This window comes from Pongo pygmaeus, chromosome 8 (assembly GCF_028885625.2).
Source record: "Pongo pygmaeus isolate AG05252 chromosome 8, NHGRI_mPonPyg2-v2.0_pri, whole genome shotgun sequence".
Lineage (NCBI taxonomy): Eukaryota > Metazoa > Chordata > Mammalia > Primates > Hominidae > Pongo > Pongo pygmaeus.
Genome location: NC_072381.2, coordinates 51,416,196 through 51,442,489, shown reverse-complemented (window position 1 = coordinate 51,442,489; position 26,294 = coordinate 51,416,196). Strand labels below are relative to the sequence as shown.

Sequence of the window (26,294 nt, the reverse complement as noted above, 5' to 3'; positions counted from 1 at the left end):
GATCCACCCACCTCAGCCTCCCAAAGTGCTGGGATTACAGGCATGAGCAACCGCACCTGGCCTGAAGCTTTTCTTCTTATCTTATGAAAGACTTTATAGTTCTGTGGCATTTTCTAATGTGGTTTGATATCAAATAGGGCCAGATGTTTTCTTCCATTCTGGTGGCTTATCTGGGAAGGAGTTCTTGATGTTTTCAGAGCAGAGTTCTGGGAACTCATGTTAAAAGGTCTTGGCCAGGCACAGTGGCTTATGCCTGTAATCCCAGCACTTTGGGAGGCCGAAGTGGATGGATCATCTGAGGGCAGGAGTTCGAGATCAGCCTGGCCACCATGGTGAAACCCCGTCTTTACTAAAAATACAAAAAAAAAAAAAAAAAAATTAGCTGGGCATGATGATGCATACCTGTTATCCCAGCTACTCGGGAGGCTGAGGCATGAGAACTGCTTGAACCCAGGAGGCAGAGGTTGCAGTGAGCTGAGATCATGCCATTGCACTTTAGCCTGGGTGACAAGAGTGAAACTGCATCTCCAAAAAAAAAAAGGTCTCACCATCTACTGTCGTTCCAAAGTACCTGCTGGGATGTAATAGCACAGTGCTGCTTCCTGAGATGAGGAGGACCAGATATTTGTGATGAATAAATTTTCAATGAGTATGGGGTATCCATTGGGAAGGGGAGAATTACCTAAAATCTTTGATTCTTCTTGGCCTCTCTCACTTCTTCCTATTAAGCTGAGGTCTCAAATTTGTCTACAACTCCATCTGTTTCACCATCATGTCTGACCCAGTCCCCTTGAACAATCTCTTTGCTCCTGCTTCCATTCTAGTGACACTGGTTAAAAGTGGCCACCTGGGCCGGGCGCAGTGGCTCACGCCTGTAACCCCAGCACTTTGGGAGGCCGAGATGGGTGGATCACCTGAGGTCAGGATTTCGAGACCAGCCTGACCAACATGGTGAAACCCCGTCTCTACTAAAAATACAAAAATTAGCCAGGCGTGGTGGCGGGTGCCTGTAATCCCAGCTACTCGGGAGGCTGAGACAGCAGAATTGCTTGAACCCGGGAGGTGGAGGTTGCAGTGAGCCGAGAGTGTGCCACTGCCCTTCAGTCTCGGCGACAGAGTGAGACTCTGTCTCAAAAGAAAAAATAAAAGTGGTCATCTGATCATATGCCATGTCCTTCCCTAAAACCCTCCAGTGGCTCCCCAAGACCAATGGACAGAATCCAAACTCCTCATCAGGAAGGCTTGGTCCGTTCTCATTCTCATTTCATTCCGGTGCCCCTTGGCCGTGGCCATTACCGCAGGAGCTTTTCCTGCAACTTGCTACATCTGCTTTCCTCTGTGCCTTTGCATTAGCTGTTCCCTCTTCCTAAAATGCTTGTCCCTGCATTTGAGAATGATCCATTTTTTCTCCTGGTCATCTAGATGGCAGCTTAAAAGTTACCTCCTTGGCAAATCCTTCCTGTCTGAGTCAATCATCCGTGCACTCTCTGTCACATCATTTAGTTTTAACTCTTTGATTTGTCACTAGCTGATATTTTTATTGTCTTTTTTCTTTTTTTCTTTTTTTTTTGAGACAAGGTCTTGCTCTGTCACCCAGGCTAGAGTGCAGTGGCACCCACATGGCTCACTGTGGTCTCAACCCCCTGGGCTCAAGAGATCCTCCTGCCACAGCCTCCTGAGTAGCTGGGACTATATAGGTACACACCACGACACCTGGCTAAAAAAAAATTTTGTAGTGATGGGGGTCTTGCTATATTCCCCAGGCTCGTCTTGAACTCCTGGGTTTAAGTGATCCTCCCAGCTTGGCTTCCCAAAGTGCTGAGATTACAGGGCCTGAGCCACTGCACCTAGCCTTTGTTGTCAATTTATTTACTCTCTCCAACCAGATGATAAGCTTTGTGAGTGTATCAGCTAGCTCTTGTTGCATAACAAAACCACCTCAGTGCTTAGTGGCTTAAAAAACACTCCTTTAGGAGCTCTGATGATTTTATGTGTTGACTGAAGGCTTGTCTGGCCTGGGCCTGTTTAGCTATGGCTGATGGTTTAGGGGAGCCTCTTATGTCTTAGATGGTCAGTGGGGGTCTCTCTCCATAAGTCTCTCACCCCAGCAGCCAGGAAGGGCAGACCTCAATGTTCAAGTGCTTTTCAAGCCTCAGCTTGTATCACATTTGCAAATATTCCATTGGCCAAAGCAAGCCATATGGCCAAACCCAGATTCAACAGGTGGGAACATAGACTCCACTTCTTGGTGGGAGAGGCTGCAAAGAACTCATGGTCACTTATAATTTCCCACTGGGAAAGCATATTATCTGCTTTGTTCACTCATGTATACCGGCAGCTGAGAACAGGGGTTGGCCAAGGTCCAGATAGTAAATATTTTCAGCTCTCAGGGCCATATGGTCTCTGTTGGAGCTACTTAACTCTGCCTTTGCAGCGTGAAAGCAGGGTTAGACGATATACTAACCAATAAATGTGGCCATATTCCAATAGGATATTATTTGCAAAAACAGGTGGCCTACTGGATTTGGCTCCCAGCCCACTGTTTGCCAACTCCAGGCTTAGAGCATTGCCTGCCACATAATAAGAATAGAGGCAATAAAAGAAGTCAAACATTTGGTCAGTATTTTGTTTCTGCCTCAGCTGTTCTGCCACTACCTGGGTGTACTGCAACACCGTTCTGACACCATCCTCCTCTAAAGTTAGCATCAGACTCCACAAGTTTAAGGCTCAGCCCTCCATGAGATTTCCCTTGCTTCAGGCACTGGCAGCATCTTGGGGCTCCCCCAGCCACCCACACTTCTGACTAACTGGCTCTAAATTGGGGGATTCCCACAAACTCTTTGGGTTTGATAATTTACTAGAAGGAACTCACTGAACGAAAATAAACCTGGCCAGGTGTGGTGGCTCGTGCCTGTAATCCCAGCACTTTGGGAGGCCAAGGTGGGAGACTCACTTGAGCCTAGAGTTTTGAGACCAGCCCGGACAACATAGCGAGACCCCATCTCTAAAATATTTAAAAACATTAGCCAGGTGTGGGGGTGCATGCCTGTAGTCCCAGGTACTTGGGGGGCTTAAGGAGGAGGATCGCTTGAGCCCAGGAGTTCGAGGCTGCAGTGAGCTAAGATTGTGCCAGTGCACCCCAGCCTGGGTGGCAGAGCAAGATCTTGTCTCAAATTTAAAAACCCTGCTATACAATTATAGTTTTATTATAAAGGATACACATAGGGCAAGATCTGGGAGAGTTCTAGATGCAGAATTTCCATATTGCCTCCTTATGGCAACAGCACGTATCACCCTCTTGACATACTGATGTGTCCACCAACTGGGAAATACTACTGAGCTTCGGTGTCCAGAGTTTTTGTTTGTTTGTTTGTTTGTTTTGAGACGGAGTCTCACTCTGTCACCCAGGCTAGAGTGCAGTGGCTCAATCTCAGCTCACTGCAACCTCCACATCCCAGGTTCAAGCGATTCTCCTGCCTCAGCCTCCCAAGTAGCTGGGACTACAGGCGTGCACCACCATGCATGGCTAATTTTTGTATTTTTAGTAGAGACGGGGTTTCACCATGTTGGCCAAGCTGGTCTTGAACTCCTGACCTCGTGATTCACCTGCCTCAGCCTCCCAAAGTGCTAGGATTACAGGCGTGAAGCACTGCACTCAGCCCAGTATCCAGAGTTTTAATTGGAGTCTCATTCCTTAGGCACGATTGATTGAAATCATTGACCATGTGATTCAACACTGCCATTTCCAGCCCCCTCCTCTCCCTGGAGGTCCTAAAAGCCCCAGCCCTCCCATCACAGGGTTGTTCTTTCTGGTGACTGCCCACCACCCTAATGTTATCTAGGCCCCCACCGCAAGTCACCCCAACATTCCTAACACTCCTAACAAAAGCATTCCTATGACTCAGAAAATTCCAAGGGTTTTTGAAGCTCTGTGCCAAGAACCGGGATGAAGACCAGATACATACTTTATGACCCTACAGTCACAAAAATCATTCTGAAGAGTTGAATACCCAGGGGTGTGAGAACAACAGCAGCAGCAACGATGATGCCACTAATAAAAAATGACCCTTGTAGCAACGGATAAAATTGTGTTCTATGTGCGAAGTGCTTTTGTGGTATCCATCATTGAGTTCCTCATCACAAGCTGTGGTGTTAGTGGTGTTATTTTCAGCTGAAGAAATGGAGACTGTAACAGTTGGGAATCTTGTGGTTTCATGCACCAGAACCCCAACTCAAATTGGCTTAACTTGCCAGGTGCGGTGGCTCACACCTGTAATCCCAGCACTTTGGGAGGCCGAGGCGGGTGGATCACCGGAGGTTAGGAGTTCGAGACCAGCCTGACCAAAATGGAGAAACCCTGTTTCTACTAAAAAAAATATATATATATATATACAAAATTAGATGGGGCATGGTGGTGCATGCCTGTAATCCCAGCTACTCGGGAGGCTGAGGCAGGAGAATTAACTTGAACCTGGGAGGCGGAGGGTGCAGTGAGCCAAGATCGTGCCATTGTACTCCAGCCTGAGCAACAAGAGTGAGACTCCATCTTAAAAAAACAAAAACAAAAACAAAACAAAAAAAAATTGACTTAACCAAGATTAAAGGAGTTTGTTGGTACCCATAACCAAAAAGTTCAGGGAGTTGCTTCAGGTATAGCTGTATCAAGAAGCTGAAGCGATGTACCTGATCAGTCTCCTTCATCTTTATTTTCCTCTTTGTTGGTTTTGTTTTCAGGCAGCTTCTCCCTCACCCTTCACCCCATGCTAGCAAGATGGCAAAACCCTTAGATCCTCCAGAAGGAAGACAATTTCCACTTCCAGCATGTTCTAGCAAAACCCTCACTGCACTGACTTGATTCTGTACCCACCACCTCTGAGCCCCCACAGGAATAGAAGGTGGTGCTCAGCTTGGCTTGGATCTTGTGCCCATCCTGGATCTAGAAGGGCTTTGGCAGCCAAGAACTGATCTCAGAAACCCCATGTTGGGGAGGACTGGTTCCCAAAGGACTCCTGGGGGCTGTGAGTTTGATGGCATCAGGCTGCAGGCTGGCAAAACCAAAGGCTGCCCAAGTCACTTGCCGTTAAACATGGGGTCATGTTACAGCTGTAGTTGCATCAAATCCCACACAGAACAGCAAATGTCCTGTCTCCTTGGAGTAGCAGGTTGAATTCTGCCATGTTGGGATAACTGTTAGTTCTGCCACATCAGGCCCATCAGCTCAAGGTAACGGCACATTCTCATTACCACGTGCATTAGTCCATTTCTGCACTGCTATAAAGAATACATGGAACTGGGTGATTTATAAAGAAAAGAGGTTTAATTGGCTCACAGTTCTGCAGGCTGTACGGAAGCATAGTGGTTCTGCTTCTGGGGAGACCTCAGGAAACTTACAATTGTGGTGGAAAGCAAAGGGGAGGTAGGCACATCTTACGTGACTGGAGGAGGAGAGAAAGGGGGAAGGTGCTACATAGTTTTGTTTGTTTGTCTTGAGACAGATTCTCACTCTGTCACTCAGGCTGGGCTGCAGTGGCACAATCTCGGCTCACTGCAGCCTCCACCTCACAAGTTCGAGCAATTCTCATGCTTCAGCCTCCCCAGTAGCTGGGATTACAGGTGGGCGCCACCACACCTGGCTAATTTTTGTATTTTTAGTAGAGACAGGGTTTCACCATGTTGGCCAGGCTGGTCTGGAACTCCTGGCCTGAAGTGATCTGCTCGCCTTGGCCTCCCAAAGTGCTGGAATTACAGGCATGAGCCACCATGCCTGGGTGGTGCTACATACATTTAAACAACCAGATCTCATGAGAACTTACTCACTACACACTGCCAAGGGGTATGGTGCTAAACCATTCATGAGAACTCCGCCCACCATGATCCAGTCATCTCCCGCCAGGCCCCACCTCCCACATTGGGGATTATAATTTGACATGAGATTTGAGTGGGGACACAGATCCAAAATATATTGCCATGATACTGCCATGAGTCCCATTGCTGTCATGCACAGGGTAGATCATGGTCCTGCCTCCATGGGATATGGTGTGAATCCCATTACTGTGGGGTCCAGCAGGAGTCCTGTCCCATCACTTTGGGGTAAAATATGAGTCTTGTCACTTTGGGGTAAAAGCAAGAGGACCTGCAACCATAGGGTAATGGCCTAAGTCTTTCACTTAAGGCAGTGGTTCTTTTCTGGGGACAGTCTGGCATCCTCCCTCCCCAGGGGACTTTTGGCAATGTTGGGGGACTTTTTTTTTTTTTTTTGAGATGGAGTCTGGCTGTGTCTCCCAGGCTGGAGTGCAGTGGCGCTATCTCGGCTCACTGCAACCTCTGCCTCCCAGGTCCAAGCGATTCTCCTACCTCAGTCTCCTGAGTAGCTGAGATTACAGGCATGCACCACCATGCCCAGCTAATTTTTGTGTTTTTAGTAGAGACAAGATTTTACCATGTTGGCCAGGCTGGTCTCAAACTCCTGACCTCAGGTAATCTGCCTGCCTCGGACTCCCAAAGTGCTGGGATTATAGGCATGAGCCACTGCACCTGGCCCAGAGGACATTTTTTTTTTTTTTTTTTGAGACAGAGTCTGGGTCTGTCGCCCAGGCTAGAGTGCAGTGGCGCAATCTCAGCTCACTGCAAGCTCCGCCTCCTGGGTTCATGCTATCCTCCTACCTCAGCCTCCCTGAGTAGCTGGTACTACAGGCGTCCACCACCACGCCTGGCTAATTTTTTGTGTTTTTAGTAGAGACAGGGTTTCACTGTGTTAGTCAGGATGGTCTCGATCTTCTGGCCTCGTGATTCACCCACCTCAGCCTCCCAAACTGCTGGGATTACAGGTGTGAGCCACCGCGCCCAGCCTCCTGGAGGACATTTTTAATTGCCACAACCTGTGGGAGGGATGCTACTGGCAGCTCGTGAGTGGAGCCTAGGGATGCTGCTCAATGTCCTCCAATGCAGAGGATGCCACCCCCACTACCACAGTGGAGAATTACTCGGCCCCAAATGTGAACAATGCTGAGGTCAGGAGACCTTGCCATAGCATGATGGACTTATGCCATCACTTGAGACCCTGCATAGTGTGCTGTCTTCCCAGGCTGTTCTCGAACTCCCAGGCTCAAGCAACCCTCCCTCCTTGGCCTCTCAAAGTGCAGGGATGACAGACAGGAGCCACCACGCCCGGCTCCAGAATCTACATTTTTAACAATCAAGCGATATGCCCTATTGCAGATCGGCGGACTGTGTTTTCAGAAATATTGTCACATGCAGAAAAGGCTGGGTGCAGTGGCTCACAGCTGTAATCCCAGCACTTTGGGAGGCCGAGGCGAGTGGATCACTTGAGGTCAGGAGTTTGAGACCAGCCTGGCCAACATGGTAAAATCCTGTCTCTACTCAAAAATAGAAAAATTAGCGAGGCGCGGTGGTGGACACCTGTAATCCCAGCTACTGTGGAGGCTGAGGCAGGAGAATCTCTTGAATCCAGAAGGCAGAGGTTGCAGTGAGCTGAGATCGCACCACTGCACTCCAGCCTGGGCAACAGAGCGAGGCTCTGTCACACAAACACACACACACAAAGAAATACCATATCAGGCAGAAAGATGCCTGAGATGTCTGAAGGACCTTGGATACCCTGAACCCCTGCCCCCCCGTCTCTCTCTCTCTGCTCCATCCTTAGCTTGCTGTGCACCCCATGCCTGGGTCCCTGTCCCAAGGTGTGCCACCTCCTAGAAGGCGAGAAGACCATCGACTCGGTGACATCTGCCCAGGAACTCTGAGGATGCACCGTCATCAACGGGAGTCTGATCATCAACATTTGAGGAGGCAGTGAGTGCTCTCTGTGGGGGCGTCGGGGGTGCCTGTTGGGCTCCATGTCCCTCTGAGCTGTGAGCGGGAAAGAAAAGCAGTGCAGACTCTGCTGCATGCTCCTAAAGCACTTTTAGGATGGTCATTCAGTGGCTCCCCCATTTATAGAACCATGCTGGGAGTCTGCCTCAAAACCTGAAATGAACAGCTCAGTCTTGGCCTTACTAACCTTGAGATTCTCATTTTCTACATTGGGAGTTGGGGCATCAGGAATCTGCATTTACATTTTTTTATTTTTATTTTTAGAGATGGGGGCTTGTCCCATTGCCCAGGCTGGAGTACAGTGGGGCAACTCTAGCTCACTGTAGCCTCAAACTCTGGGGCTCATGCAATCCTCCTACCTCAGCCTCCCAAGTAGCTGGGAGTACAGGCAGGTGTCACTGTGCCTGGCTAATTTTTATTTTTATTTTTATTTTTTTCCAGGGCCAGGTTCTCACATGTTGCCCAGGCTGGTCTCAAACTCCTGGGCTCAAGCAATCTTCCTGCCTCAGCCTCTCAAAGTGCAGGGATTACAGATACGAGCCACCCCACCGGGCTTTGGAATTGTCGTTTTTAACAATCAGGCAATATGCCCTTTTGCAGAACTGCAGACTGTGTTTTCAGAAATAAATCTCAGGGCTGGGTGCAGTGGCTCATGCCTGTAATCCCAACACTTTGGGAGGCCGAGGTGGGTGGATCACTTGAGGCCAGAAGTTTAAGACCAGCCTGGCCAACATGGTGAAACCCCGTCTCTACTAAAAATACAAAAAAAATTATCCAGGCTTGGTGGTGCGCGCCTGTAATCCCAGCTACGCAGGAGGTTGAGGCAGGAGAATCGCTTGAACTCAGGAAGTGGAGGTTGCAATGAGCTGAGATCGTGCCACTGCACTCCAGCCTGGGCGACAGAGTGAGACTCCATCTCAAAAAAAAAAAAAAAGCCAGGCGCTGTGGCTCATGCCTGTAATCCCAGCACTTTGGGAGGCTGAGGTGGGCAGATCACTTGAGGCGGGGAGTTCGAGACCAGCCTGGCTAACATGGTGAAACCCCGTCTCTACTAAAAGTACAAAAATTAGTCAGGTGTGGTGGTGCACGCCTGTAATCCCAGCTACTTGGGAGGCTGAGGCAGGAGAATCGCTTGAACCTGGAAGGCAGAGGTTGCAGTGTGCCGAGATTGCACCACTGCACTCCAGCCTGGGCTGTAGACCAAGACTCCATTTCAAAAAAAAAAAAAGAAAAGAAAAGAAATACCATGTCAGGCAAAAAGGCATTCCTTTGTTTATTTCTTTAACAAACATGTATTGAATACTCACAGTGAGTAAGGGAAAGTCTTTACCTTGATGGATTTTTGTGCATAAGTAAATCGACAGATATTGTAAGGTCAGGTTGTGGTCTGTGCTTTGAACGGAAGTGCAGCAGGGGAATAGGTGGAATGGAAATGGGCAACTTTTCCCTATAAAGGGCTCTTTCATGAATATATTCAGCCCAGCAGGCCGGGCAATCTCTGCCATAACCACTCAACTCTGCTGTTGTAATATGAAAACAGCCATAGACCCATGTCAGCTAGCGGGCATGGCTTTGTTCCAATAAAACTTTATTTACAAAACAGGTGGAATTTGGCCAGTGGGCTGTCATTTGTCAACCTCTGAAATGGAGACTAAAAGGGGTTGCTTTTTTTTTTTTTTTTTTTTTTTTGTAGTTTTAGTAGAGACAGGGTTTCACCATGTTGGCCAGGGTGGTCTTGAACTCCTGACCTCAAGTGATCCACCTGCCTTGCCCTCCCAAGGTGCTGGGATTACAGGCGTGAGCCACCGGCACCAAGCCTGGGGTTGCTATTTTAGAGAACTCTCTGGTGTGGGAAAGGAGGGTTTGAGATGATGATGGAACAAGTCAAGGAGATATGTGGTGGAATAATATTCTGAGCAACAGAGGCAGCCAGTGCCAAGGTCCTGGGGCAGAAGTATGCTTGACCCATTTAAGGAATGCTAAGGACTTCAGATTGTGTTCTAAGCATGATGAGTTTTGAGCTGGGTATGTCCAGTCATTTGCAGCCTGAGGGTTATCTTCTCACCATGGAGAATCATGAGAAGATTGAAATATTTCTATAGAAACCCACTGGATATTCTCTCCTTTCCTTAGACAATCTGGCAGCTGAGCTAGAAGCCAACCTCGGCCTCATTGAAGAAATTTCAGGGTATCTAAAAATCCGCCGATCCTACGCTCTGGTGTCACTTTCCTTCTTCCGGAAGTTACATCTGATTCGAGGAGAGACCTTGGAAATCAGGTACGTGGGCCTGATTGTGTGTATGGCCTGAGTGCTAACTAGGAAGTTCGTGCATTAGAAAAACTTAAGGATTTTTTCGGTCAGGCGCGGTGGCTGATGCCTGTAATCCCAGCATTTTGGGAGGCCAGCGGGGGCAGATCACTTGAGGCAGGGAGTTCGAGACCAGCCTGGCCAACATGGTGAAACCCTGTCTCTACTAAAAGTACAAAAATTAGTCAGGTGTGGTGGTGCACGCCTGTAATCCCAGCTACTTGGGTGGCTGAGGCAGGAGAATAGCTTGAACCTGGGAGGCAGAGGTTGCAGTGAGCCAAGATCACACTACTGCACTCCAGCTTGGGTGATAGAGTGAGACTCCGTCCAAAAAAAAAAAAAAGAAATGAAAAAGAAAAACTTAAAGATTTTTTAAAAAAACAAATAAAAGTGTACCTGGCAAAACCTTGGGAGAAAAGAACTTGGAATGTGCCTAAAGGTCCATCCAGCCAAAAATTGTAAAAGCTTTTTTATAGTCATTCTTGAGAAACAAAAGTGGGAGCAGCCCAACCTTGGTGCCCATCCTCCAAGGGTACAGGCTGGAATTTTTGCTAAATTTGCTGTTTGGGCTGCATTGTGAGTAGAGTTTAGCATGCATAAAATGGACATTCCCTCTTAGTCCCAATTGTCCATCCTAATTTCTGGGATGAACTCCATCTCAGTATATTCCAGTATATTCCAACCTTCTCCTTGAGGTCCTAGAAACTCTATTAGCAAAACAGCAGAAACTCAAACTAGCTAGATCAAGATTGACTCATAGGCAGGAGGTCTGTGGAAGACCCAGATTCTTTCCATCTTTGTGCTCCTCGTGGTCACAAGATGGCTGCCTCAGCCCCAGCCTCACATCTGTAGAACAGACAGCAAATGGGGAAAGGGACAAAAGGACATGTTAATCAATGTGAGCTGGTAAGGGACTTGAGAAGGTGGTCTAAACAATATAGTTTAGACTATATTATCTGCACTCCAGCCTGAGCACCAGAGTGAGACTCCATCTCAATAAAAAAACAAACAAACAAACAAGCAAAAACCTTCAATGGCTCCTTTCTGCTTATTAAGGATGGCCACATGTTCTTGGTCTTGGTCTGGCATGCAGTATACTAGAGGGTCTGGTCCATTGCAACTACAGCTATTTCCTGTCACCTATTGGCCAAAACAGGCTACTTTGCTCTTCCCTGAACTCAGCTTAGGTGCCTCTGTGTTATCAATATTTCCCCTATTTGCAGAATAGGAATTGGTTTCTGCAAAACCTATTCCTGAGTCCATCACAGACTCACCACCCCCCTTCAAGACTGAGCTGAGCCTCCTTCCTTGGCCATGAAAACTTCCTCAACTTCCTCTGTTATCCACATTCAACAAATATGTGTTGAGTATGTGCCAAGCAAGTGGAGAGGATTAGGGATGTAGCACTGAACAAGATCAACTCCGAGCATGGCCATACCGTCTTGGAGTTGTAGAAGCCCAGCCGTTGAATGGCTAGATGTGTGTGTTATTTCCATAGGAACTACTCCTTCTATGCCTTGGACAACCAGAACCTAAGGCAGCTCTGGGATTGGAGCAAACACAACCTCACCATCACTCAGGGGAAACTCTTCTTCCACTATAACCCCAAACTCTGCTTGTCAGAAATCCACAAGATGGAAGAAGTTTCAGGAACCAAGGGGCGCCAGGAGAGAAACGACATTGCCCTGAAGACCAATGGGGACCAGGCATCCTGTAAGTCACTGGTCCCCAACCTTTTTGGCACAAGGGACCAGTTTAGTGGAAGACGGTTTTTCCATGGACTGGTGGTGGGTGGGGATGGTTTCAGCATGATTCAAGTACATTACATTTATTGTGCACTTTATTCCTATTATGATTACATTGTAATATATAATGAAAGCATTGTACAACTCACCATCATGTAGAATCAGTGGGAACCCTGAGCTTGTGTTCCTGCAACTAGATGGTCCCAGCTGGGGGTGATGGGAGACAGTGACAGATCATCAGGCATTAGATTTTCATAAGGAGTGTGCAGTCTAGATCCCTCACGTACACAGTTCACAATAGGGTTCACGCTTCTATGAGAATCTAATGCCGCTGCTAATCTGACAGGATTAGCAGAACTCAGGTGGTCATGCAAGCGATGGGGAGTGACTGTAAATACAGATGAAGCTTCACTTGCTCATCCATCACTCACCTCCTACTGTACAGCCCTGTTCCTAACAGGCCATGGATAAGTACTGGTCTGTGGCCCAGGGGCTAGGGACCCCTGCTGTAAGTGGTCCACAAACCAGATAATGTGGCTGTCCTCTCTCATCTATCACAGTCACCCCCAGGGGGTATTACTTCCCTCTAACAACTCATTGGGTGATAGGCTTTCTTACTGAGGGCAGATTCTGCACATTTATTAATATTATCACTATGCTTACTGTGCAATATAGTACCGGATACGGGATGAAGTCATACAAGCACTGAATGAATGGATGAATGAATGATGGATGAATGGATGACACCTTCTTATATGTGTATCAGGCTGATGCTGAAGACTTCAAAGTTGAGTACAATACCTATGTCAGTCTGCATCTCCTGGGAAGTGACTGCCAAGTTGAAGTTAGGAGTGCAGAAAATGTATTGAGGGTAATATTCATGGAATATGAAACAGAGGAAGAGCTTCTTCTTTTTTTTTTTTTTTTTTTTTTTTTTGAGACAGAGTCTTGCTCTGTCACCCAGGGCTGGAGTGCAGTGGTGTGATCTTGGCTCACTGCAACCTCCTCCTCCTGGGTTCAGGTAATTCTCTCGCCTCAGCCTCCAGAGTAGCTGAGATTACAGGCACATGTCACCAAGCCTGGCTAATTTTTTTTGTATTTTTAGTAGAGACAGGGTTTTGCCATGTTGGCCAGGGTGGTCTTGAACTCCTGACCTCAGGTGATCCTCCCACCTCGGCCTCCCAAAGTGCTGAGATTACAGGTGTGAGCCACCATGCCCAGCCATGAAGAGCCTTTTGACAATAGCGTGACCTCTGTGAACAGAGAGTGGGAAGGAGGGAGGATAGGGCTGGGAGAGTCTCAGACGGTGATGCATCCCTGAGTCTTGGCCAAACCCAGAAAGAGATCAAAGCCACGGTTGTCTGCAGGGAAGTTCTGCATTGCAAAGGGACGGCCAGGCATCCACCAAGCTCAGTCATAGGTGGGGGCTGTCCAGGGAGAGTCCGGTCTTGGCTGGAATGCTACAGCGGGTCCTGCAGTTTCTGCAGCTGCAGGCTGCTTGCTGACTGCACTTCCCTGACAGATTCTAAACAGTGAGCTGCCAAGGGCTTCTGGGACACCTTCATGGGGAGTTAGTTACTTATGTCAAAATGTAGTGTAAGGGCTGGGCATGGTGGCTCATGCCTGGAATCCCAGCACTTTGGGAGGCCGAGGCGTGCAGATCACTTGAGGTCAGGAGTTCGAGACCAGCCTGGCCAATGTGGTGAAACCCCATCTCTACTAAAAAAAAAAAATACAAAAACTAGCTGGGTGTGGTGGTGGGTCCTGTAATCCCAGCTACTTGAGAGGCTGAGGCATGAGAATTGCTTAAACCCGGTAGGCGGAGGTTATAATGAGCAGATATGCCACTGCACTCCAGCCTTGGCGACAGAGCAAGACTGTCTCAAAAAAAAATGTAGTGCAAGGAGAGAGAGCGAGGTTGGGGTGAGGTTTAGGAGAGGGTTTGTTTTCTAGGCAGAGAGAATTACTTAGATGTGTCTCTCCGATGCCTAATGATCTGCAGGCTCTCTAAACTCACTTGGCATGGGTTTATTTGCACTGGAGTTGCATCTCCTTCCAGATCAGTCTTACAAGTCCATGTGTGACACAACATTGTGTCAGGACAAACATCACCCTTGGAAATCCCTTCCTCCAATAACTATTGGCTGGTTGTCCTTCTTGCGTGGGTACAGACTGCGCTTATTCAGTTGACTGGGTGAGTCAAGTCATTGGCTTACGTGAGTGTGAGTGTGAGTGGCCAAGTTGCAAAACTGGTTCTTACCTTTGAATCTTCCGCCATTCATACTCAGCCAGGCACATGGGGAGGAGACCCTTAAGGGAATAGCAGCCTGACCTCTCCCTTCTCACGGTCCCTCCAGGAAGTGTGGGGGTCCCAGGCTTTGGTCTGAAACTACACTGAAATAGCTTGTTTTTGCCTTTTGTTTTAACTTTTCCAGGTGAAAATGAGTTACTTAAATTTTCTTACATTCGGACATCTTTTGACAAGATCTTGCTGAGATGGGAGCCGTACTGGCCCCCCGACTTCCAAGACCTCTTGGGGTTCATGCCATTCTACAAAGAGGCGTAAGTAGAAGAGTTAGAGAGACGCTGCGGAGGTGAGGGCCGGCTGGCTCTGTGCTTGCTACGTTTGTGCTCCAATCTTCCCCTCTTGGGTTCCTCTCTATCTCCCTCCTCCTGGAATAAATATCTTAGGTTCCTTTTTACAGTCTCACCAGTCAATGGCATGCAAAGTCAATAACATCTGCTTTTATCAAATGCCTAAAATGGAAGCAGACAGCTTTCCTGTAGAAGCCCGGACTGGCCAGTTTCCTGGGGCAATATTGCATTTTGCCTTGCCTGTGTATGTCTCATCAGACATCCTTAGCAGTCAGGAGCTCAGTCTACTGAGTGGATGTTATCAAATGTATTGCTTATCTATTTTTTTTTCCCCAAATTTTTTTTTTTTTTTTTTTGAGACAGACTCTTGCTCTGTTGCCCAGGCTGCAGTGCAGTGGCACGATCTTGGCTCACTGCAACCTCTGCCTCCCGGGTTCAAGCAATTCTCCTGCCTCAGTCTCTTGAGTAGCTGGGATTATGGGCATGCACCACCACACCCGGCTAATTTGTGTATTTTTTGTAGAGATGGGTTTTGCCATGTTGGCCAGGCTGGTCTTGAACTCCTGACCTCAGGTGATCGCCCACCTTGGCCTCCCAAAGTGCTGGGATTACAGGCATGAGCCACCGCACCTGACCAGTAGTAATATTAAAAATAGTTCTAGCCCTCAAGATTTACCTTGTGCCTTGCTGAGAACTTACACACAGTCTAATCTTATCAGTAACTTGTTAGGGAGTTTCTGCTGTTATTATTATTATTACAGATTGAGTATCCCTAATCTGAAAATCTGAAATTTATAATGCTCCAAAATCCAAAGCTTTTTGAGGGCCAACTTGATGCTCAAAGGAGATGCTTATTGGAGCATTTCAGATTTCAGATTTTTAGATTAGAGATGCTGAACCAGTATGATGCAAATAAACTAGGAAAATGCAAATATTTCAAAACCCAAAAACATACAAAATCCAAAACACTTCTGGTCCCAAGCATTTATTTATTTATTTATGTTTTTGAGACACAGTTTCTCTTTGTTGCCCAGGCTGGAGTGCAGTGGTGCGATCTCAGCTGATGCTACCTCTGCCTCCCGGGTTCAAGCGATTCTCCTGCCTCAGCCTCCTGAATAGCTGGAATTACAAGCATCTGCCACCATGCCTGGATAATTTTTGTATTTTTAGTAGACATGGGGTTTCACCATGTTGGCCAGGCTGGTCTCAACCTCCTGACCTCTGGTGATCCACCATTCTCAGCCTCCCAAAGTGCTGGGATTACAGGCGTGAGCCACTGCACTTGGCCAAGTCCCAAGTATTTTCAATAAGGGATGCCCAAACTGTGTTTTTTAATTGAGATGTCAGGGTTGACAGTTCCTTTCTCTTTGGCTGTTCCCGAGTTATTTTTTCTTGCGGCATAAGATTGTTGGGTGAGTAAGATGTGACCTATAGGATGTAACTTCCCAGGCCTCATCTACACTGCACTCAGTGTGATAGTCTTGTAAGGGTAACTGCCTTCTGCTGTTTTGTCTTGAAAGCCCTTATCAGAATGTGACGGAGTTCGACGGGCAGGATGCGTGTGGTTCCAACAGCTGGACGGTGGTAGACATTGACCCACCCCTGAGGTCCAACGACCCCAAATCACAGAACCACCCAGGATGGCTGATGCGGGGTCTCAAGCCCTGGACCCAGTATGCCATCTTTGTGAAGACCCTGGTCACCTTTTCGGATGAACGCCAGACCTATGGGGCCAAGAGTGACATCATTTATGTCCAGACAGATGCCACCAGTGAGTGTGTCTTGGGAATGTGAATTCGTATGTGAATCAGACCTCTTGCTTTTAACAGGCTGATGCAGTGAGGTTGTATAAAATGCTCCTTGATATGGTTATTGGCTTTTTTTTTTTTTTTTTAGACAGGGTCTTACTTTGTCGCCCAGGCTGGAGTGCAGTGCAGTGGCATGATCATGGCTCACTGCAGCCTCAAACTCCCGGGCTCAAGCAATCCTCCTGCCTCAGCCTCCTAAGCAGAAGGAACTACCAGAGTATACCATCATGTGTGGCTTTTTTTTTTTTTTTTGAGACGAAGTCTCACTCTGTCACCTGGACTGGAGTGCAATGGCATGATCTCGGCTCACTGCAACCTCTGCCTCCCAGGTTCAAGTAATTCTCCCACCTCAGCCTTCTGAGTAGCTGGGACTACAGGCATGCACCACCACACCCAGCTAATTTTTGTATTTTTTGTAGAGACAGAATGTTGCTATATTACCCAGGCTGGTCTTGAACCCCTGGCCTCAAGTGATCCTCCTGCCTCGGCCTCCCAAAGTCCTGGGATTAGAAGTGTGAGCCACCTCACCCAGTCAGTTATTGGCTTTTAAAGGAGCTGGGTATTGAGGCTTATAGTTTCAGATGAGGCAGTAGCAACAAGCCACTTGATGGGAATATTTATATTTTTCATCCTATTATGAAAAATTGTCAAATATTCACAACATAGAAAGAACAACAACCCCATAGTTAGCCACCTTCCAGCTTCAGCCTTTGGTCATTTTTGTTTCATCTTGACGCTTCGTCCCTTTTCCCACTTGTTACTTCTTTTTGTTTCGTTGTTTGTTTTGGCCTGGAGTATTTCATAGCAATTTAATTATGTTTTGTTTATTTGTTTGAGATGGAGTCTTACTCTGTCACCCAGGCTGGAGTGCAGTGGCACGATCTGGACTCACTGCAACCTCCACCTCCCAGGTTCAAGTGATTCTCCTGCCTCAGCCTCCCAAGTTGCTGGGATTACAGGTGTGCGCCACCACACTTGGCTAATTTTTGTTTTGTTTTGTTTTGTTTTTTGAGACAGAGTCTCACTCAGGCTGGAGTGCAGTGGTGTGATCTCAGCTCACTGTAACCTCCCCTTCCCGGTTCAAGTGATTCTTCTGCCTCAGCCTCCCGAGTAGCTACAACTATAGGTGTGCCACCACGTCTAGCTAATTTTGGTATTTTTAGTAGAGACGGGGTTTCACCATGTTGGCCAGGATGGTCTCGATCTCTTGACCTGCAGTCCGCCCACCTTGGCCTCCCAAAGTGGGATTACAGGCATGAGCCACCATGCCAGCCTTTTGTTTGTTTGTTTGTTTGTTTTGAGGTGGAGTTTCCCTCTTGTTGCCCAGGCTGGAGTGCAATGGTGCTATCTCAGCTGACTGCAACCTCTGCCTCCCAGGTTCAAGCGATTCTCCTGCCTCAGCCTCCCGAGTAGCTGGGATTACAGGCATGCACCACCACGATTGGCGAATTTTTTCTTTTTTTTTGTAGAGACAAGGTTTCTCCATGTTGGTCAGGCTGGTCTCGAACTCCCAACCTCAGGTGATCCACCCGCCTTGGCTTCCCAAAGTGCTGGGATTACAAGCGTGAGCCACTGCGCCCAGCCATTTTTGTATTTTTAATAGAGACAGGGCTTCACCATGTTGGCCGGGCTGCTCTGGAACTCCTGACCTCAAATGATCTGCCCATCTTGGCCTCCCAAAGTGCTGGGATTACAGGCATGAGCCACTGGGCCCAGCCTAATTATATTTTTGTAAAACCTAAGTGCTTCTCTTATAGCAGTAGTTCCCAAAGGAGGTTAACTGCTCTTCCAGGGAACAGTTGCCCATCAATGTCTGGAGACATTTTTGGTTGTCACAGCTGTGGAGATGAAACCACTGGCATTTCATGGGTGGAAGCCAGAGAGGCTGTTTCATGACCTGCAACACACAGGATGCACCCTCCTTCATGACAAAGAATTATCCAGTCCCAAAAGCCAATAGTACTGAGGGTGAGAAACCCCATCTTGTAGGCTCAAATTCAAGTTTTTTTTTTGTTTTTTTTTTTTTAAACGGAGTTTCACGCTTGTCTCCCAGGCTGGAGTTCAATGGTGCATTCTCGGCTCACTGCAACCTCCGCCTCCTGGGTTCAAGATTCTCCTGCCTCAGCCTCCCAGGAAGCTGAGATTACAGGCGCACGCCACCATGTCCAACTAATTTTTGTTTTTTTTTTCAGTAGAGATAGGGCTTCACCATGTTGGCCAGGCGTGGTCTCGAACTCCTGATCTCAGGTGATTCAGATGATTCGCCCACCTCGGCCTCCTAAAGTGCTGGGATTACAGGCGTGAGCCACTGTGCCTGGCCTCGAATTCAAACTTTATAAATCAGCCCTATTTTCTTCAGTTAATCCCTGCTCATTCATCCTGTATCTTTTAGTGACACCAAAAGACTTAAAGTTTTCAGAAACTTCTAGCTCCCAGGTGTTTGGACTCCCTCCCCATCCCCAGCTCCCTCAGCCACCTCCGTTACTTTGGGTTTTTCAGGTTTTGTTTGGTTGGTTGGTGGTTTTTTTTTTTTTTTTTCTCGTTTTGTTTTGAGACCGACTCTCGCTCTGTCGCCCAGGCTGGAGTGCAGTGGCGCGATCTTGGCTCACTGCAAGCTCCGCCTCCCGGGTTCACGCCATTCTCCTGCCTCAGCCTCCCGAGTAGCTGGGACTACAGGTGCCCGCCACCATGGCCGGCTAATTTTTTGTATTTTTAGTAGAGATGGGGTTTCACTGTGTTAGCCAGGATGGTCTCGATGTCCTGACCTCGTGATCCGCCCGCCTTGGCTACCCAAAGTGCTGGGATGAGTGCCCTCATGATGTCTTTAACTTGTGTGTCCCCCCGCCATCCTCCCACTAGTTTTTTTTGCACATTATTTCTCATAACGGACCCATTTCCTTTCTCCTTGGCAGACCCCTCTGTGCCCCTGGATCCAATCTCAGTGTCTAACTCATCATCCCAGATTATTTTGAAGTGGAAACCCCCCTCCGACCCCAATGGCAACATCACCCACTACCTGGTTTTCTGGGAGAGGCAGGCGGAAGACAGTGAGCTGTTCGAGCTGGGTTATTGCCTCAAAGGTGAGTGCGGGCAGCTGTGCTGGGATCGGTGGGGTTTGCACACGTGTGTCTGATGCACTTTGCTTCACCTCTAGGGAAGCAGCTATCTCTTCCTGTGTCTCAGTGTCGGAAGGCACACACACACACTCCATTCTATCTCATACAAAAACACACCTACATGTTTTTATCTATTTATTTATTTATTTTATTTTTTATTTATTTACTTTTTTGAGATGGAGTTTCACTCTTGTTGCCCAGGCTGGAGTGCAATGGCACGATCTTGGCTCATCGCAACCTCCACCTCTCGGGTTCAAGTGATTCTCCTGCGTCAGCCTCCCAAGTAGCTGGGATTACGGGCATGCACCACCACGCCCGGCTAATTTTGTATTTTTAGTAGAGACGGGGTTTCTCCATGTTGGTCAGGCTGGTCTCAAACTCCCAACCTCAGGTGACCTCAGGTGATCCACCTACCTGAGCCTCCCAAAGTGCTGGGATTACAGGCATGAGCCACCACACCCGGCCTATTTTTTTTTTTTTTTTTTTTTTTTTGAGACAGGGTCTTACTCTTTTGCCCAGGCTGGAGTGCAGTGGCACGATCTCTGCTCACTGCAACCTCCACCTCCCAGGCTCAAGCAGTCCTCCTGCCTCAGCCTCATGAGTTGCTGGAACACCACAATTGTCCACAGGTGTGCACCAGCATGCCCAGGTAATTTTTTTTTTTTTTTTTTTTTTGAGACAGGGTCTCACTCTGTCACCCAGGCTGGAGTGCAGTGGCATGATCTCAGCTCACTGCAACTTCTGCCTTCCAGGCACAAGCCATTCTCCTGCCTCAGGCTCCTGAGTAGCTGGGAATACAGGCGCCTGCCACCACACCTGGCTAATTTTTGTATTTTTAGTACAGATGGGGTTTCACCATGTTGGCCAGGCTGGATTTGAACTCCTGACCTCAAATGATCTACCCGCCTCGGCCTCCCAAAGTGCTGGGATTACAGGCGTGAGCCACCACACCCGGCCTAAAATTATTTTAACATTGGGTTTTTTAAAAACCTACCAAACTGGAGAAGCATCTGTCACGTTTTTCTTTTTCTTTTTTCTTCTTCTTTTTAAAGATGGGGTCTCACTCTGTTGTCCAGGCTGGAGTGCAGTGGCACAATCATGGCTCGCTGCAGCCTTTAACTCCTGGGCTCAAACAATCTTCCTGCCTCAGCCTCCTGAGTAGCTGGACTACTCAGGTCTACAGGCCTGAGACACTACACCTGGCTAATTGTTTAAAATAATTTTTTAGACCGGGCACAGTGGCTCATGCCTGTAATCCCAGCACTTTGGGAGGCCAAGGTGGGCGGATCACCAGGGGTCAGGAGTTCGAGACCACCCTGGCCAACATGGCAAAACCCCGTCTCTACTCAAAATATAAAAATTAGCCGGGCATGGGCCTGTAATCCCAGCTACTCAGGAGGCTGAGACAGAAGAATTGCTTGAACCCGGGGGGTGGAGGTTGCAATGAGCCGAGATTGTACCATTGCACTCCAGCCTGGGTAATAAAAGCGAAACTCCATCTAAGAAAAATAATAATAATAAAAATAATAATTTTTTAGAGGTGGGGATCTTGATATGTTGCCCAGGCTGGTCTCGAACTCCTGACCACAAGCAATCCTCCTGCCTCAGCCTCCCAAAGTGCTGGTATTACAGGCATGAGCCACTGCACTGGGCCCATTTCCTTCTTTAGTTTTGGTTTCCTTGTGTGTCTTGATGTATTTTTCTTGAGATATTTTCTGTTAGTGATATCCTCAGTCCGTGACCCTGGAGGAGAAGGCCAGGGGGCCGCTGGTGAGGTGTGGCTGAGGCCAGGAGCTCAACATTTGCTCTTGGCTCTGGCCCTGACCTGCTGAAGGGCTTTGGCCAAATTCCCAAGCAAGTCACCGTCTGCCTCCTTTTTGGGAGAAGGGGCGGGAGGACAGATGATCTCTGGGAGCTGTCCCAGCTCTAAGCTCATATGCTATATGTATGTGTGTGACATCATCACCGCCTGAGCCGAGGGTTGCAAACGTGATTTATCTGCTCTGATGCTTTATATAACTCCAGGGCGAGTCCAGTCATCAGCTCCGCTGTAAGCTGTTGGCCCTGCATCCAAGTAACCAGAACCACCCGTGAGAGCTGCCACCAGCAATGTCACTCAAAGCTTCCTTTTTTTTTAATTCCGAAAGTCTAAATCTCTAATTACCAAGGGACCATTTAAACATGGTTTTATTTGTAATTGTCACAAAGTTAATATCATTAAAAGGAAACTCACTAAGGACAAATTCTGTGTGATTTCACTCCTAGGAGGTCCCTAGAGTCCTCACATTCATAGAGACAGAAAGTAGAATGGGGAGTGCCAGGGACTGGGGAGGGGACAGGTCGGGAACAGAGTTTCAGTTTGGGAAGATGAGAAAGTTCCGGAGATGATGGTGGTGATGATTGCACAACACTGTGAATGCACTTAATACCCTAGAACTGCACACTTAAAATGGTTGAGATTTACCAGGCACGGTGGCTCACGCCTGTAATCCCAGCATATTGGGAGGCCGAGGTGGGTGGATCACTTTGAGGCCAGGAGTTCAAGACCAGCCTGGCCAACATGGTGAAACCCCATCTCTACTAAAAATACAAAAATTAGCTGGGTGTGGTGGTGGGTGCCTGTAATCCCAGCTACTCAGGAGGCTGAGGCAGAATTGCTTGAATCTGGGAGGCGGAAGTTGCAGTGAGCCGAGATCACGCCATTGCACTCCAGCCTGGCAACAGAACAAGACTCCGTCAAAAACAAAACAAAACAAAATTGAGATGGTAAATTGGTAAATTTTATGTGATGTTTATTTTTCCACAATTTAAAACACACACACACACAAATAAATAAGCTTACAAACCCTTCCTGTTAATATCACTAGTGTATGTGTTATCGCAGTAAAATATACATCACATACAATTTATTATTATAACCATGTTTAAGAGCACAATTTAGCTGCATTAAGTGCGTTGCCGTGGTTGTGCGACCATCACCACCATCATCTCCAGAACTTTCTCATCTTCTCAAACTGAAACTCTGTCCCCATGAAACACTCACTCCCCTTCTCCTTCCCCCAGCCCCAGCACCCACCATCCTCCTTTCTGTCTCTGTGAATCTGATTCTAGAGACTTCATTATGCTTCATTTTTATTTTTTTCTTTTCCTTTTTTTTTTTTTTTTTTTGAGACGGAGTCTCGCTCTGTCGCCCAGGCTGGAGTGCAGTGGCGTAATCTTGGCTCACTGCAAGCTCTGCCTCCCGGGTTCACACCATTCTCCTGCCTCAGCCTCCCGAGTAGCTGGGACTACAGGCACCTGCCACCACACCCGGCTAATTTTTTGTATTTTTAGTAGAGATGGGGTTTCACCATGTTAGCCAGGATGGTCTCGATCTCCTGACCTCGTGATCCGCCCACCTCAGCCTCCCAAAGTGCTGGGATTACAGGCGTGAGCCACTGTGCCTGGCCCATTATGCTTCATTTTTCTAATCTCAGAAAAACCACAGTGTACCATGTTTTATGCAGTGGATTCTAGGAAGAGGTAGCAGGTATCAGGAATGATACCTGTGCCTGAACAAATATCCCTTCCTCTCCAAATAATAATAATAATAATAATAATAATAATAATAATAATAATAATAATTATACCAGGAGCTTCCCTTATTCAGGCAGTTCTACATTTTTTTTTTCCATCTGTAATGCTGTAACTAGCTCCCATCAGAGTTAACCCAGGCAGGTTATTCTATGTCTATTTATAAACTTAAGAAGTATTTTCCAGTCTCTCATAGGCTTTTAAAGCTGTGTAAATACTTGGGTTTCCAAGTCAATACTCACCATTCACAGGAAGGTACTTGATACACGATTTAGAGCTTATTGTCTATCCTCGAGGCATTAAGGGGAGGAGAGAAAAATGGAATTTCCTTTGCTCAGCAGTCACCAGGCACCAAGCAGGGTGGCAGCAGGGGAGGTGGCTCTCCAGGGACTGTCACAGATTTTGCTTGTAAAGAGCTGTGTCCATCCATCTTAGTGGCTGTACCAGAGGCGTAACTGTGCTTACATCATGGGTCACAAGAACCCTGGGATTTGACTTCAGGGGTTAAGATATGACCAGCTGCGGTACTTAAGTATTGTAGGCTGGATGCGGTGGCTCATGCCTGTAATCTCAGCACTTTGGGAGGCCGAGGCGGGCAGATCGTTTGAGCTCAGGAGTTTGAGATCAGCCTGGCCAACATGGCAAAACTCCGTCTCTACCAAAAAAAAAAAAATACAAAAATTGGCTGGGCGCAATGGCTCACACCTGTAATCCCAGCACTTTGGGAGGCCAAGGTGGGTGGATCACCTGAGGTCGGGAGGTCGAGACCAGCCTGGCCAACATGGTGAAACCCTGTCTCTAATAAAAATACAAAAAAATTAGCCAGGTGTGATGGTGCATGCCTGTAATCCCAGTTATGGGGGAGAGCTGAGACAGGAGAATCGCTTGAACCCAGGAGGCAGAGGTTGCAGTGAGCTAAGACTGCGCCACTGCACTGCAGCCTGGGCGACAGAGCAAGACCCCATCTCAAAAAAAAAAAAAAAAAAAAGAGAGATTAATAGTGTTGTATTTTGTATTTTTAGGACTGCTACCTTTATAAGCTACTGGTGTTCTTCATTTATTAATTTTTACATTTCCTTTTTTATGCATGTTTGAAAAGTTCCTTCCTCTATCTCCTCTCATGCCTTTAGGCCAGGGTTTCTCTACTTTGGTGTTTTTTCTATCTGGCGTTGGATCATTCTCTGGGGTGGGACTGTCCTGAGCACTTCAGGGTGCTGAGCAGCATCCCTGGTCTCCACCCATTCCATGCTCCAGGAGGATGCCCCAGCCAGGTCCTGACACCTAAAAATATCTCCAGATGTTGCCCAATGTCCCTAGTAGGAGACAAAATCACCCCCTGAGTGAGAACCATTCACTGATCAAGTCTGATTTCTGAACTCATGAATGGACCCCTTAGAATTCCATGTGGAGGCCCAGTGTGGTGACGCAGGCCTGTAATTCCAGCACTTTGGGAGGCCAAGGTGGGCAGATCACATGAGGTCAGGAGTTCCAGACCAGACTGGCCAACATGATGAAGCTCTGTCTCTGCTAAAAATACAAAATTTAGCCAGGGTGGTGGCAGGTGCCTGTAATCCCAGGTACTTGGGAGGCTGAGGCAGGAGACTCGCTTGAATCCAGGAGGCGGAGGCTGCAGTGAGCCAAGATCACACCACTGCACTCCAGCCTGGGCGACAGAGCAAGACTGTCTCAAAAAAAAAAAAAAAAAAGAAAAGAAAAAAAAGAATTCCATATGGAATTCTACTCTGCCCTCCCATCTTATTTATGTAGTTGATTAATTAATTGGTTGATTGCTTCATGCAGCCGTGACCTGGCTCCTTCTCCTCCTCCTTCTTCTCCTTCTTTCTTTTTCTTCTTCTTCAGCATGATTTCACTCTGTTGCCCAGGCTGGAGTGCAGTGGCCCCATCTCAGCTCACTGCAGCCTCGACTTCCCAGGCTCAAGCGATCCTCCTACCTCAGTCTCCTGAGTAGCTGGGATTACAGGTGCACACCACCATGCCTGGCTAATTTTTGTATTTTTTGGTAGAGACGGGGTTTCATCATGTTGGCCAGGCTCATCTTGAACTCCTGGGCTCAAGTGATCCTTCCCCCTCAGCCTCCCAAATTTCTGGTATTAAGGGCAAGAGCCACTGTACCTGGCCCCCTTTATCTTTTTCTAACCCCCCTCCCACCACTCTCTCTCTCACCCCCTTCTAGCTATATTGGTTTCCTGAGATTTTTTTTTTTTTTGAGAGATGGAATGCTCGCTCTGTCACCCGGGCTGGAGTGCAGTGGCGTGATCTTGGCTCACTGCAACCTCCATCTCCCAGGTTCAAGTGATTCTCCTGCCTCAGCCTCCCAAGTAGCTGGGACTACAGGCATGTGCCACCACGTGCAGCTGATTTTTGGATTTTTTAGTAGAGACACGGTTTCACTGTATGTTGGCCAGGCTGGTCTCGAACTCCTGACCTCAAGTGATCCTCCCACCTCTACCTCCTGAAGTGCTGGGATTACAGGAGAGCACCACCACGCCTGGCCAGGTATTTTTTAATGTGCCAAGAAAATTCCTGTCCTGGGCCCCTTCCACTGGGATTCTGCTACGTCTGAATTGCTTTACACCACAATATATGAATGGTGCTTTCCTTTGCTGAATTCAGGATGTCTCAGTGGTGACTTTCTTTGAGACCCCTTCATGAAAATGGCACCCCCAGACACCCACTGTTCTTTTACCCCAACATCTGACCTGTGACTGTGTATTTACGAGTTTATTGTAGACTGTAAGTCCATTGAAGACAGAAGCATTGTCTGGTTACCTTATAATCTTCAGTCCCATGATGATGGTGTCTGGCAGTTGCTGCCTTTTTTTAAGACAGAGTCTCGCTGTTGTCACCTAGGCTGGAGTGCAATAGCGCGATCTTGGCTCACTGCAACCTCTGCTTCCCGGGTTCAAACGATCCTCCTGCCTCAGCTTCCTGAGTAGCTGGGATTACAGGCACCCACCACCATGCCCAGCTAACTTTTGTATTTTAAGTAGAGACAGGATTTTGCCATGTTGGCTAGGATGGTCCGGACCTCCTGACCTCAGGTGATCTGCCCGCCTCGGCCTCCCAAAGTGCTGGGATTACAGGAGTGAGCCACCGCGCCCGGCCACCTAGCAGTTTCTGTTAGGTTGGTGCAAAAGTAACTTTGGGCCAGGCGCAGTGGCTCACGCCTGTAATCCCAGCACTTTGGGAGGCCAAGGTGGGCGGATCACAAGGTCAGGAGATTGAGACCATCCTGGCTAACACAATGAAACCCCATCTCTACTAAAAATACAAAAAATTAGCCGGGCGTGGCAGC

General features: G+C 47.8%; 1 protein-coding gene across 1 annotated transcript in view; it reads left to right on the top strand.

The window, feature by feature from the left end:
* LOC129044937 (insulin receptor-like) overlaps positions 1 to 26,294 on the top strand; it is a 292,218-nt gene that overhangs the window by 107,138 nt on the left and 158,786 nt on the right. The window contains 6 exon segments of the mRNA XM_063669850.1: positions 7,664 to 7,812; positions 9,967 to 10,111; positions 11,640 to 11,854; positions 14,322 to 14,448; positions 16,002 to 16,252; positions 19,202 to 19,369. Coding sequence (XP_063525920.1) covers positions 7,664 to 7,812; positions 9,967 to 10,111; positions 11,640 to 11,854; positions 14,322 to 14,448; positions 16,002 to 16,252; positions 19,202 to 19,369 — 1,055 coding nt within the window.